The sequence below is a fragment of the Mesoplodon bidens genome (genome assembly GCF_964165515.1).
Source record: "Mesoplodon bidens genome assembly, chromosome: 2".
NCBI classification, from domain to species: Eukaryota; Metazoa; Chordata; class Mammalia; order Artiodactyla; family Ziphiidae; genus Mesoplodon; species Mesoplodon bidens.
The window spans coordinates 184,834,192-184,848,463 of NC_138177.1; the positions used below are offsets into that span (position 1 = coordinate 184,834,192).

The 14,272-nt window shown below is 56.7% G+C and overlaps 1 protein-coding gene across 1 annotated transcript; it reads left to right on the forward strand.

Annotated features, from left to right (window-relative positions):
• Positions 1-1,532: 1,532 nt before the first annotated feature.
• On the forward strand, positions 1,533-13,675 carry LRRC47 (leucine rich repeat containing 47). The gene is made up of 7 exons (XM_081223489.1): positions 1,533-2,187; positions 9,852-10,310; positions 11,033-11,149; positions 11,733-11,848; positions 12,299-12,401; positions 12,666-12,755; positions 12,908-13,675. The coding sequence occupies exons 1-7, from the start codon at positions 1,573-1,575 to the stop codon at positions 13,154-13,156; spliced, it is 1,749 nt and encodes a 582-aa protein (XP_081079615.1). The 5' UTR covers positions 1,533-1,572; the 3' UTR covers positions 13,157-13,675.
• Positions 13,676-14,272: the final 597 nt, after the last annotated feature.

Here is a 14,272-nt window from a genome sequence, read left to right on the forward strand (position 1 = left end):
CAGCAAACAACCCACAAGTACCTCCCACACACAGTGATCCCAGAAGCATGACATGGGGCGAAAGAGGCCAGGAACCGAGAGCCGGCCCTGCATGTTATACACAAAGTGCAAAAACTGGCAAAACCACAATATCGGGGCACATGGGGGTCTGGGGGGACTGGTGATCACTGGTTTCTTGTTCTGCGTGATGGCTACACGGATGTGTTCAGTCTGGACAAAATTCACTTATGCTACGTGCACACTTTTCTGGATGTACATCACCCTTCAATACAATGTTCAGGAATTTCAAAACAAAATAAAACTGAAAACCCTGCTGGGGTGAGGAGTTAAAAACAGGGGCAGAGAATAGGACAGCTGACCTCAGCACTATTCCTCCCACCCTCCTCCTCCAAACAGCCCTGATGAGTGGGTCCTAACACATGGAAACGATCTGATCCCTAACAGCCTCTCAACCTTGCCTACCCAACAGAACACCCGGGGAGTTTGTAAAACCCCCATGCCTGGGCTTCCCTGGTGGCGCAGTGGTTGAGAGTCCGCCTGCCGATGCAGGGGACACGGGTTCGTGCCCCGGTCCGGGAAGATCCCACATGCCACGGAGCGGCTGGGCCCGTGAGCCATGGCTGCTGAGCCTGCGCGTCCGGAGCCTGTGCTCCGCAGCGGGAGAGACCACAGCAGTGAGAGGCCCGCGTACCGCAAAAAAAAAAAAAAAAAAAAAAAAAAACCATGCCCGTGCTGCAGCCCACACCGTTGGGCCAGAATCTCTGGACCAGGGACTGGGGCATCAGTCACTTGTAACTTCCTGGTGATTCCAATACACAAATCACTAACCTCTAAAAGAAAGGGGAAAAAAAAGTGCACTGTATGCTTGTTAAAAACCAGCAAGGAAGACTTAATGCAAGATTGCAGCAGGGGACAGTGAACTCAACTCTGAATACAGCCTGGGGGGTTATAGCCACAGGGCAGGGAGAGGGAGCCAGCGGATGGGAAATTACGAAGAGGAGCCTGGTTAGGTTTTTGAAGGGTAGCAGACGATGCCACCCCGAAATATGACTAGGAGTTCAGGTCATACCACCCCGAAATGTACCGCCTCGGTATACTGACTGTTCTGAGCTGTGTGCTCTTGGAAATCAGTAAACGCAGGGAGAGGTTTGTCTGAACTCCCCTTCTGCCTAAACACATCCTCCCAAAGGAACTCAGTCGTCAGAGACCCCCTCCCGGGAGCGCACCGTCCAGGGAAGACGGGCTCATCCCCGGAGGTACTAGAAGTGATAACACACCCGTTGTCACACGGTCCTTCCGCCCGTCTGTCCTCTCGGGGACCGTTCATCTCCGGCCCAGCACTCACGGCCCTACGTGGGCCTAGGCACTCCGGAAGCCCACCCACACGCCCACGGTGAGGACCCGAACCCCGCCGACGACGGCCTCGAGCCACGCCCCACCGGGCTCCTCTATGGCCCTCGCTGCGGCGCTCTAGCGTCCGCGCAGCTCTCGACGGCTCCTTCCGGCCCACACCGGAAGTAGCGCCGCGTGCCCCGGAAGCGCCCCGGCAGGGGCTGCGGGAGTGGCGGCGCGATGGCGGCTGCGGCGGTGTCGGAGGCCTGGCCGGAGCTGGAGCTGGCGGAGCGGGAGCGGCGGCGGGAGCTGCTGCTGACCGGGCCCGGGCTGGAACAGCGGGTGCGCGCGGCGGGCGGGCGGCTGCCGCCGCGGCTCTTCACTCTCCCGCTGCTTCACTACCTGGAGGTGAGCGGCTGCGGCAGCCTGCGCGAGCCGGGCCCGGGCCTGGCTCAGGGCCTCCCGCAGCTGCACAGCCTCGTGCTGCGGCGCAACGCGCTGGGGCCCGGCCTGATCCCTGAGCTCGGCCCGCTGCCCGCGCTGCGCGTGCTCGACCTATCAGGCAACGCGCTGGAGGCGCTGCCGCCGGGCCAGGGCCTAGGCCCCGCCGAGCCGCCGGGCCTCCCGCAGCTGCAGAGCCTCAACCTCAGTGGCAACCGGCTGCGCGAGCTGCCCGCCGACCTGGCGCGCTGCGCGCCGCGCCTGCAGACCCTCAACCTCACCGGCAACCGCCTGGACGCCTTCCCCGCCGCGCTCTTCAGTCCCGGCGCGCTGCCGCTGCTCAGCGAACTGGCGGCTGCCGACAACTGCCTCCGGGAGCTCAGCCCCGAAATCGCCCACCTGGCCTCGCTCAAGGTCAGCGGTCAGCGGGGTGGGCGGGGCGGGCCCTGTGGTAGCCACGGACGGGGGTCTCCTGCCGGTGCCGAGCCGTCCCAACTCGGCCGGGAAGGGCCACCGCAGCGTCGGTATCTCTGGGAAGCCGGCCTACCCCCGGGTCCCCTCGAACTAGCCTGCCTCTGTCCTCGGGTGGTCCTCTCGGCTCGCCCCACACACTCTGCTCACAACTGGGTTTTAACATGCAACACACTGTTTCGTGATCGTGGACTAACTGGGCTTCCCGCTCAGGTCGGAACCAGGTCAACAGCGGGTACGGGTATCTAAATTTTTGCATCTCCAAATGTTTGTGAAAGGACTGGGTGAGCCCTGTGCGTGAGGCCGCCCAGGCAGGGCGTGGAGATGTGAAATGACTGGAATTTGCGTAAGGCCACGCGTGTGATTTCACATGTGATAGTTCACTTGACCCCAACAACGGCTTTCCAAGGCAGGGGTGGTTATTCCTGTCTTACAGGAGGCCGGAAGGGGTTGCCCAAAGTACGCAGCAAATAGGTTGGGGTTTCGTCTAGGCTCTCTTGTCTAGGCTCTCTTGTCTTGTTTATTTTATTCATCCGGGGACCCCAGGTCCCAACAGAATGCTCGACTCGGAACAAGGGCCCAGTAAGTCTGTTGAGGAAGAGACCAGAGGGCAGGAGTTGCCGTGACCATGGCCTAAATCCAGTCTAGAGGCCCCTGTCCTTAAAGAGGCAGGCCCCTGTTTCTTCCTCCTCATTGCCATCCTTTTATGCAGACTTTTTTTTTTAATACAGCAGGTTCTTATTATCTATTTTATACACATTAGTGTATATATGTCAGTCCTCAATATCCCAATTCATCCCACCTCCCCCCAGCTTTCCCCCCTTGGTGTCCATACGTTTGTTCTCTACATCTGTGTCTATTTCTGCCTTGCAAATCGGTTCATCTGTACCATTTTTCTAGTTTCCACATATATGCGTTAACGTACGATAATAGTTTTTCTCCTTCTGACTTACGTCACTCTGTATGACAGTCTCTAGGTCCATCCACGTCTCTACAAATAACCCAGTTTTGTTCCTTTTTATGGCTGAGTAATATTCCATTGTATATATGTACCACATCTTCTTTATCCATTCCTCTGTTGATGGGCATTTGGGTTGCTTCCATGACCTGGCTATTGTAAACATTGCCGCAGTGAACATTGGGGTATGTGTGTCTTTTTGAATTATGGTTTTCTCAGGGTACATGCCCAGTGGTGGGATTGCTGGGTCGTATGGTAGTTCTAGTTTTAGTTTTTTAAGGAACCTCCATACTGTTCTCCATAGTGGCTGTACCAATTTACATTCCCACCAACAGTGCAAGAGGGTTCCCTTTTCTCCACACCCTCTCCAGCATTTGTTGTTTGTAGATTTTCTAATGATGCCCATTCTAACTGGTGTGAGGTGATACCTCGTTGTAGTTTTGATTTACATTTCTCTAATAATTAGTGCTGTTGAGCAGCTTTTCATGTGCTTCTTGGCAATCTGTATATCCTCTTTGGAGAAATGTCTGTTTAGGTCTTCTGCCCATTTTTTGATTGGGTTGTTTGTTTTTTTTAATATTGAGCAGCATGAGCTGTTTATACATTTTGGAGGTTAATCCTTTATCCATTGATTCGTTTGCAAATATTTTTCCCCATTCTGCGGGTTGCCTTTTTATCTTGTTTGTAGTATCCTTTGCTTTGCAAAAGCTTTGAAGTTTCATTAGGTCCCATTTGTTTATTTTTGTTTTTATTTCCATTACTCTAGGAGGTGGATCAAAAAAGATCTTGCTGTGATTTATGTCAAAGAGTGTTTTTTCTATGTTTTCCTTTAAGAGTTTTATAGTGTCTGGTCTTAAATTTAGGTCTCTAATCCATTTTGAGTTTATTTTTGTGTATGTTATTAGGGAGTGTTCTAATTTAATTCTTTTACACGTAGCTGTCCAGTTTTCCCAGCACCACTTACTGAAGAGGCTGTCTTTTCCCCATTGTATAGTGTTGCCTCCTTTGTCATAGATTAGTTGACCATAGGTGCATGGGTTTATCTCTGGGCTTTCTGTCCTGTTCCATTGATCTGTATTTCTGTTTTTGTGCCAGTACCATACTGTCTTGATTACTGTAGCTTTGTAGTATAGTCTGAAGTCAGGGAGCCTGATCCCTCCAGCTCCATTTTTTTCCCTCAAGATTCCTTTGGCTATTCTGGGCCTTTATGTCTCCATACAGATTTTAAGATTTTTTGTTCTAGTTCTGTAAAAAAGAATGCCATTGGTAGTTTGATAGGGATTGCATTGAATCTGTAGATTGCTTTGGGTAGTATAGTCATTTTTACAATATTGATTCTTCTAATCCAAGAACATGGTATATCTCTCCATCTGTTTGTGTCTTCCTTGATTTCTTTCATCAGTGTCTTATAGTTTTCTGAGTACAGGTCTTTTACCTCCTTAGGTAGGCTTATTCCTGGGTGTTTTGTTCTTTTTGTTGGAATGGTGAATGGGATTGTTTCCTTAATTTCTCTTTCTGGTCTTTCACTGTTAGTGTGTAGGAGTGCAAGAGATTTCTGTGCATTAATTTTGTATCCTGCAGCTTTACCAAATTCATTGATGAGCTCTAGTAGTTTTCTGGTGGCATCTTTAGGATTATCTATGTATAATATGTCATCTGCAACAGTGACAGTTTTACTTCTTCTTTTCCAATTTGTATTCCTTTTATTTCTTTTTCTTCTCTGATTGCCGTGGCTAGGACTTCCAAAACTACGTTGAATAACAGTGGCGAGAGTGGACATCCTTGTCTTGTTCCTGATCTTAGAGGAAATGCTTTCAGTTTTTCACCATCGAGAATGATGTTTGCTGTGGGTTTGTCGTATATGGCCTTTATGATGTTGAGGTAGGTTCCCATTGCAGACTTTTTTAAAACAATAAAACGTGTGTGTAGTTTAGCAACTGACCTCTTAGCACCGGGAGTTACTCTTAAGATGTTGCCAACTCATTTTACAAATGTCTTTATGTCAGGATGTATGTGTGTGCGTGTGTGCGTGTGTGTGTTTATAGTTAAGAGAAACAGGAGGCCACCCTGCCGAGTGACACGCACTAACTGGCATTTCCAGGAAGAAGCTGTGGGGCACGACTCCTGGGATGCTGGTCCCAGGGCTGTAGCTTCCCTCCAGGGCTGTGGTGTGACACATGATATAAGCCCTTTCTCCTCCATCACCCATCTCATACGTCTCTTGGTTTCCCAGAAGGTAGATGTACCAAATGTGTAGCTTAACATAGCATCATGTGAGTGTACAGTTTTTATATTTTTCTTCAAATCTGTAATGTCTCAGCAGTATTCAGCTTTGGGTTTCGTTTTGTTTTGTTAATGTTCTGTAGTGCCTCTGGCTGCCCGCCCAGTAAAGCAGCCCTTATTGTGTCCAGAACACCCTCGTTCAGGTGAAAGAGAAAGTCTTGCTTGCTCAGTCCCCCGTCGCCCGGTCCATCCTGTTCCCCATTTTTAGACTTCCATTGCTCTCCTTCACCTGAAGAGACCTGTTTCTTGGAGAGTGTCATGTCAGAGCTACTTGGAGTCCCTTTTGGACTTAGATGTCCTTTTGGGGCCTTTCCTAAAATGATGCCTTCACGAGGAACAGCTGCTAGAACTGGGTGAAGCAGCATCGCTCCACACCCTGGCGCTCCGAGGCCAGAGGCGTTCTCTGTCCTTCCTGTGAGGTGGGGGGACAGTGGGAGTCGGACAGCTGCTCTTGGAACCAGAAAGTGTGGGTTCAGCTCAGTGTCTTGTAGCGGCGCCCTGGGCTCCTGCCCATCTCCTCCCCTCTGAGGATGACCACGGTGCCATGAAGAAAGTGCAGTGATGGCACTGGTGCAGGTCCTCCGTGGCCGCATCACCGCGCCAAGGCTGTGGCTTAACACAGTGGTCGTTTTATTTGCTCACGGTCAGCTGCCGTGGGCACAGGGCCAGGCTCGGCTGGCATGGCCGGCGTGGCTGACTCCTGTCTCCACGTCATCTTGGGACGTCTCCCGTCCCCGCCGGATAGTCTGACCTCTCACATGGCGGCTCAGGGCTCCTTAGAGCACAATGGCAGGAGCTGCCAGGCCTTCCTGAGGCACAGACCTGGACCTAGCAGCCCGCCACATCCACTGCATCCTGCTGATTGCGTAAGTAGAGCTCAGTCCAGAGTTGTGGGAGATGCCACACAAGGAGGTGAATACCTGGAGGCGTGGTTTTGTGGGGGCCACCACGGTGGCAGCGCACAGGCCCCTGCTTGTCCCACTCGCCTCCCAGTCGGGAGCCAGCACAGGAGAGCTGCTTGATTGATGCCCACTCCCCTCGGGGCCGTGAAGGTCGGACCCTCTTCCCCACCGCAGCTGCTGGGGACAAGGAAGCCGAAGGGAGAGCTGTCCTTTCCCTGCCCAGTTAACTCTGCCTGGAGAGCCGGCTTCATCACTGTCCTGACCTCGGACCCACTCAGCTGGGCTTCTCCCCGCTGGGGTTCTGTTACCCATGGGGCTCAGCCGCAGGGCTGTGATGCTCCAAGGTTGCCCTTGTTGTTACCCAGGCCCATGGCACTGCCACCGGGGATTGCTGGAGGGACGGGCAGGCCAGATGTGCCCCCAGATTTATGAAGCTGTTCCGGGCCAGCACACTCATCAGCTGAAGGGCCGCGGCACTCGGGGCTTCTCCAGCCCTGCCAGGACTCGTGCCCGCTCATGTCGTCTGGTGTCGCTCATTTAGGGGACTCCTCCCATAATCACGTTTCACAGAGAAGTGGAACTTTGACCATGAAACCTTTGTCCAGTGACGAAAAACTGAAGTTAAAAAAAAATCTTTCCATCTTATCATTTCCTCAGTTGCTGTTGGAGATGGTGGGTTCAGGTCCCCTCGGCCTGGTCACCATCAGCTGGAACAGAGGGGTCCTTCCACACCCCCAGGGGTAGAGTGTGTGTCTGTAGGGTCTCACAACCAGGGATTTAGGGTCCCTTCCCCGCAGCTCGGCCCAGCAGTCGAGTCACAGTCTAGGGTCAGAGGCTGGCCCTGCCTGGCCGGTGTCACTATTGTGTTACCTACAGGGAGGGAGTGCCTGGCTGTCTTCTGGGCAGGTGCCTGGAGGCCCCTCCACGTGCACTCAATTCACGTCATTCTCCCTTCGGTGATTGTGGGTTTCCCGCCCCCGCCCCCTGCCCTGCGCAGTTTTACGCCATCCAGACATCACTTCAGCTGCAGGTCTCCCTCCGCCACTCACGCTCCGGCCGTGAAACCCCTGGACTCCACTCGCCATCGAACCTGCGGCTCTGCGTGCCTGACGCCGGGTGGCGTGTCCTGCTGTGGGGGCCGCTTTGAACCCGTCGGTGGTCTCCCCGCCTCTGCTGGACATGGCACCCCCAGAGCCCTGTCGGCTGCCTGCCCTGCTCCCTGTTTGTCTCCCGCAGGGCCCCGGGGCAGGTCCTGGGCTGCTGTCTGTGGCACTGGCTGCTGCCACTGCCCTCTGCTCCGAAATGCCCAGTGTCTGGCGATTGTTGCCCCTGACAGACCCCCGCCCCAGTACCCCTGCACCTGTCCTCCGAGGAGACCACCTCAGCGGGCTGCTGGCCTGACACTGCTCCGGTCGGGGCTGGGGGCCACCCTCCCCCACTCTTGCCGGCCCTTCCTCCGCTGCTGTTTGTGGGTCTCTTCCTCGTGGAGGCACAGACCTTCCACTCGCGGCGGCTGTGTTTTCATGCTGCAGTCAGAGTTGCCAGTGGAGTTCAAGCTGTTGCGACCCCCAGGCTGGGTGTGCAGGTCCAAACCTGACCTCGAAACGTCAGCCCTTGCCTGCTGTTCACAGCCTGCCAGTGGGCGGGGACCCGGTTCTTCTGGCCCAGGCCAGGCTGAGTGTGCACACAGGGTTACCTGGTCTAGGTGGCCCCGGCCCGTCCTCCCGTCCAGGTGTGTTCTGACACCTGGCCGTGTCCTGGGGGAGCAGCTCCGCAGCCCTGGGCTCGGCACTGGCTGTTGCTGATGCTGCCAGTTAGCAGTGAGTGAGGAGGCCAGCGGGCCCCAGGCTGGGGCGCAGGGGCACCGCCAAGTCCTGTGCACGGGTGTGTGTGTGTGCGTGAGCATGGCGGGGGGGGGGCGGGCAGGACACAGAGAAGCCTGGAAGGGCCACATTTCAGCCCATCTACCCGCCTGTCCAGTCTCGCCTGAGAGCGGGGAGAGGCCTGGAGAGGCACCAAACGGTGACAGGTGTGTGACGTCCGGTTAACCCACAGCCCGCGTGACCACTGAGTGCTTGGTCCCCGGTGGTGACTGGAGACCGTGTCAGCCTCACCTTCTCTTTCTCCATTTCTGGGTCGACTGCAGGATCAAAGTCTGCTCTGCAGTTGCTCCCTCCCTCCCGAGCCTCCGGTCCTGCCGCGCGCGGAGTCTCCTCTGTCACCCTCTGTCGGGCACCCACCTGCCACACCCCTCCTCCACCCTGGTTCTTGCGGCCTTGACTGCTGAGCCAGTTTCCTTCATAACCGGGGTTTGTGAAGCTCCCTTAAAAACCACCCTCTCTGTGCCAGCCACAGCAGACAGCATCTTGTGGATAGTCAGGGCCCCTGTCCCCCTTCCCAGCTGGTGACAAATCCACCACCCGCTGTGACCCAGCTGTGATCATTCGGGGCCGTGGTGTCCCCGTCAGGACCAGGACTCCTCGCTGGCCACGCTGCTGTGGGCGCTGCTCCCTGAGTGCGAGGAGGGGCCTGCCCGAGCGCTCCCGGATCTGCAGCCCCTGGGGAGGCCCCTGCCACCCGTCACTGCCTCGCTGTCCAAATGCCGGTCCCCTGTGCTTACCACCACCAAACCAGATTATAGGGTTTCTCCCCAGGCCCCGTGTCAGGTCCAAGCGAAGCCGAGCGGGGCCCATCCAGAGCTTCCCACGGGCCCTGGAGGAGAACGAGGAAGAAGCCGCTGACTTGCAGGGCTGCGCGCCGCCTGGGCCTCCCGGGAGGGGCCCTGTCCTCCTCACCACCAGCCGAGTCCCTCCCGCGGCACAGGACCCTGCCTGCTGCCCACCACGTGAGGTGGCCACTTGGCCCGTTTCCACCGCATCAGCGACACTGATGGGAGCCTCAGTAGTAGTCATAGAAGGTTCCTTCTCTCGGGCCGCAGGGTTTCACCAACCTCCTGGTGGCGCAGGAGCAGTAGCCCCCGCTCCCTCCTCCCGTGTCACCGCCGAGGGCCCAGGACCGTCCCAGCATTGACGCGCTGATTCGCTGTCTGTCACCCACGCAGGATACGAGAGCATCTTGCTGTGTTACTCTTGCTCTGTTCTTGCTTTTTTGCTCATTTAATTAAAGACATCTCAGCGCTACTTTGTGGGGAACCTATTTCTCCTGTAAAGTCCTTATTTATAACCAGACATTCCCCGCGTGCCTCGTTGTCTTTTTTTCCCTCTAACCTAACCATCGGGAAATTCTGCCGTGGTTGTTACTACGGGGACACGGTGGTCAAGCAGCACAAGCAAGACCAGCACTTCACAGAGGCGACTGGCAGTCCACTCGCGCCTCCCCTCCGAGGAGCCCCGTCACTGCATCCGTGCTGGGCGCTGGGCTGGGGGAGAGGCGTGGGGCTGAGGCGGGGCAGGCGGCAGGAGGGCGGGTCCCGGGGCTCTGATGCGTCCCGGTCTCCCTCGCAGACGCTGGACCTGTCCAACAACCAGCTGAGTGAGATCCCAGCAGAGCTGGCCGACTGCCCCAAGCTCAAGGACATCAACTTCCGGGGGAACAAGCTGCGGGACAAGCGCCTGGAGAAGATGGTCAGCGGCTGCCAGACCAGGTCCATCCTGGAGTACCTGCGCGTCGGGGGCCGCGGGTGCTGCCGTGGCCGGGGCAAGGCCGAGGGCCCTGACAGGGAGGAGGCGCGGAGGAAGCGGCGGGAGCGGAGGAAGAGGGAGTGCGGCGAGGGCGAGGAGGCGTGGGTGGACGAGGCCAGCCGGCTGCTGCTGCGGGTCCTGCACGTGGCCGAGAACCCGGCCCCGCTGATGGTCAGGGTGAGCCCCGGGGTCGGGGACGTGCGGCCCTTCATCGTGGGCGCCGTGGTACGGGGCATGGACCTGCAGCCCGGGAACGCGCTCAAGCGGTTCCTCTCCTCCCAGGTGGGTGCCCGCGGCCGCGATGGGGGCGGGGAAGACGGGCCGTGGGCGGGCGGGGCGACCACCGCTCCTGCCGAGCGCCTGGCGCCTGGTACCGGCCCGGGTGGGGTGGGGAGGGGACCCGGCGCAGTCACCGTCCCTGAGTCTCTGCTGTGCGGGTGGGTTTCTGACTTCCACAGTAGGTGACATGTCCAGTCTCATATGAGAGAGAGTTAAAATCGTCAGCTCTTGCCAGCGTGTTCTCGGGTGACTTGTTTAGTTTTTGTGAAGTTTCAGCCAGGCAAACAGAGTTCGTTGTTGTTCTGTGAAGTCTGCCCAGCTTTTAAAGCAAAAAGCACATCCTTGCACGTGGGCAACCCCGAGCGTGGCCTGCGGGGCTGAGGCTGTACGTACGGGGAGGAAGCCGAGCCGGGAGCTCAGAACTCGAACATCAGTGTTTTGGAGGAAAAGCTTTTGCTGGGGTGGTTTTTCTTTTTAAGTCACACTTCTGTTTATTCAGTCATAAATTTTAGCTCGAGGTGGGTTCTTTGAAGTCTCAAGCATTGCACAGGAGAGTTAGGGCGAGAAGAAATTCTGCTGATAAGCAGATACCAGCTTTCCTGCGGAGGTTCCCCGAAATAAATACTTGGCTGGGGAGGCTGCTCCGGGGGTGCTGGGGTGGCGGGGGGGCTTGCCCTCTGGCCTTGGCACACTGAGCTTTGCCTGTCCTTGAACTTGTATTGCAGACAAAGCTGCACGAGGACCTTTGTGAGAAGAGGACGGCGGCCACCATCGCAACCCACGACCTCAGAGCCATCCGGGGGCCCCTGCTGTATGCCACCCGCCCCCCGCAAGACCTCAGGGTGAGGCCACGCATCCCGGTGTTTGCAGTTTCAGTGTTCCTTGTGTGTTTTTCAAAAAATACACGTGCAGGTGGTTGAGTCAGAGCATTTTGGGTAGAATCTGACCCTTTCCTGCTCCCAGCAGGAACATAAATAAAACAGGTTGTGCTGACAGTTACTTTCAAAAGTAAACTCATCGAAGGAGGTGGTGATTTGAAAGTGGTTTCCTTCACCTGCTCGCTAACTTTTAACCAGAAATTGTGGTTTATATCCCAGTTGCAAACCCCCTGATCCGGGGTTGACCGCAGTGTGAGTTCTGCCAAGACCCCGCTCCTGGTCTCTCGGGTTCTGCGTGAGGCACCTCGGGCCCCTGGCGGAGGAGGGTTCCCAGGGGACTGGCTCCGGCCGCTGGCCCCACCTCTTCCCTCGGCCTCCTCAGAGCCACAGGCGTGGAGCTGCGGCGGTGCGTTAGGCAGGTTTCAGATTCAGCCCCCTGGGTGACCTCTGAAGGCACAGTACGTCTGCTCGTGGCGTGGGGACAGCCTCCGTCCTCAGCCCGCTGGGACCCCCAGCGACAGGCCAACGTGCGGTGTCCACCCCGTAGATCGTCCCCTTGGGGCGCCGGGAAGTCAACGCCAAGGACCTGGTGCGGCAGCTGCAGCTGGAGGCGGAGGAGCACAGGAAGCAGAAGAAGAGGCAGAACGTGTCGGGCCTGCACAGGTGGGGCCCCTCTCGTCAGCCTGTGCCGGCGCGGGCGCGCCCGCCGCTGCCCGAACTTCGGAGACCTCCCCAGCTTGCCTTCACTCTCCTCTCGGGTCCTCAGGCCGGGGGGAAGGATCCGCCGTAGCCCCGTGTCGCGTGGCTTCAGAGAAGCAGGTGCCAGGAGTGCAGGGCTTGTGTTGTCTCAGAGGGGGGCCCTCGGCATGTCCACCGGGTGCACAGGGAGAGCACGCCACGCATGAGGGGCAGCCAGGCCTGCTGCGCTGGATCCAGGCCAGGCTCGGCTGGCTCGGGCGCTGAGGAGGCCCTGCGCACATCCCCTCTGAACTGGCTTGTGTCACGTGCCCTTGACCTGTGATACCTCCTGTGTCCAGAGAACTGCGATTCGTCCACTCACCTTCAGGTGTGTTTCCACAGCTGTGCCTGTTACCAGTCTTTCTTCCCACCCAGGTACCTTCACCTGCTGGACGGGAAGGAGCATTACCCGTGCCTCGTGGATGCAAACGGCGACGTGATTTCTTTCCCACCCATAACAAACAGTGAGAAGACGAAGGTGGGCGGTGTCTGCCAGCGTCTGGCACCTTTGAGACCGCGTCACGTGTCGCGTTCACGCGTGTGGACGCGTGTGTGTGCTCGCTGCCGCCCATGACTCACCGCGTGTGCCGCACCCCGGTGTCTGCCTCCCCTCAGGAGCGCGACAGTCCGGATTTGTGTGACACCGTCTTACAGGGTTTTCTGCAGCTTAGACCTTGCAGTTGCTGGTGTCTGCTTGTGATAACTTGATTCTTTCCTGAAATCTTTCTAATTTCTGTTTAAGATTAAGAAAACCACTTGTGACCTGTTTCTGGAAGTGACGAGCGCCGCCAGCCTGCAGATTTGCAAGGACATTATGGACGCCCTCATCCTGGTGAGCGTCCTGCCCGCCCATCCTGCCCACTGAGGCTCTGGCCCCGCGGGACAGACGGCGCGTCCGCTGCCCTTTGCCATCTGGGTGACGGCAGCCTGTCTTCCCTGGGTTGCCTCTAATCTCTTGGTTGAAAAGATATTTTTCATTTGTAGAAAATGGCAGAAATCAACAAGTATACTTTGGAAAACAAAGACGAAGGTTCCCTCTCCGACCACGAAGTCGATGCCATTCCTGGACAAGTCCCGGGCCCCAGGACGACTCCCGGTGCTGAACAGGCTGGGAGCGCCCCGCTCGTGGTGGAACAGGTCCGGGTGGTGGATGAGGAGGGCCACCTGAAGGTGGTGTATCCGTCCAAGACGGACCTGGACCTTGCCGCCGCCCACGTGACCGTGCTCCGCTGACGGCCAGGCCACTGCCCCAGGCTCCCAGGGAGGCACTGTCCACCGCACCGGCTCTGCAGGGCTTTCGTTTGGTGATATTAAATTATTCCTTCACCTCAGTAGTTTTTAAGATACATGCATTCTTTGTTCAGTTTTCCAGGCGATTGTGTTGTAGGGGGTGCCACGTTGACATGCGCTGAAGTCATTTCACCTTTACAGCACCGAATTGACTCTGCCAGTGCTTTTAATGAAATCACTTGAATATTGGAACTAACTGCTCAAAGGGTTCTGAAATCATGTAGCCACACAGCAAATCACTGTATTCACAGGGGGAAAGGACACTATAATTGGTGTGAATGTTTAGTTCTAAGTTGAGAAGCTGAACAACATGCATTTTACTGAGCTGCACAGTTATTTTTCTACAATACGATATCTTTTAAAGTCCTACGGTTCCAGCACTGCAGCTTAGAAATGTGGGATGTCATGGTTTCCAATTGTTGTAAACCGTAATCTTTTTATAAAAACGTTTTTTTAACGTGACCTTAGGATTGGCAAAATCATTTTTCTTACTGCTGCCGTAGGATGCTTTGGGGGGGTGGGAGGTAGGGCATCCGGGAGCGACCGCCCAGCCTGCCTGCTGCACTGGCCGGACTGGGGGAGGGCGGGGGCGCCAGTCGTCTGTCAGCCAGCACCAGGGCCGTGAGGTGTCACACCTGCATCTGGAGGTCAGTATGCAGGTTTTCCACTGCAGAACAGGCTTCCACGCTCAGACAGGACGGTCCGCCGTCGTCAACTTGCTCCAGGACGGGGGTGGCGGTGACCGGAGGAGGCGTGGGGAGTTTGATGCCAGGAATCACGGAGCATGTGCCGGACAAGGGGGTCTCAGCATCTGGCATTCCACTGACCTCACTGCTCCAGGAGCAGCCGGCCCAGGAAAAACTGACCCGCCAGCTTTTTCTTGTTGAGTGACGCGTGTTCCGTGGTCTTTGACCTGCAAAGGACAGTTTATGTGTTTTGTCAAAACGACAGGCGGTTGGCAGGCGTGTGTGAGAGCCCCCCCCCCGGACCCAGGCGCGTAGCGGTCAGAGCCAGACCCTCGTGAGGCCCACACCCCACGCGCTGGGTCTGCTGTACAGC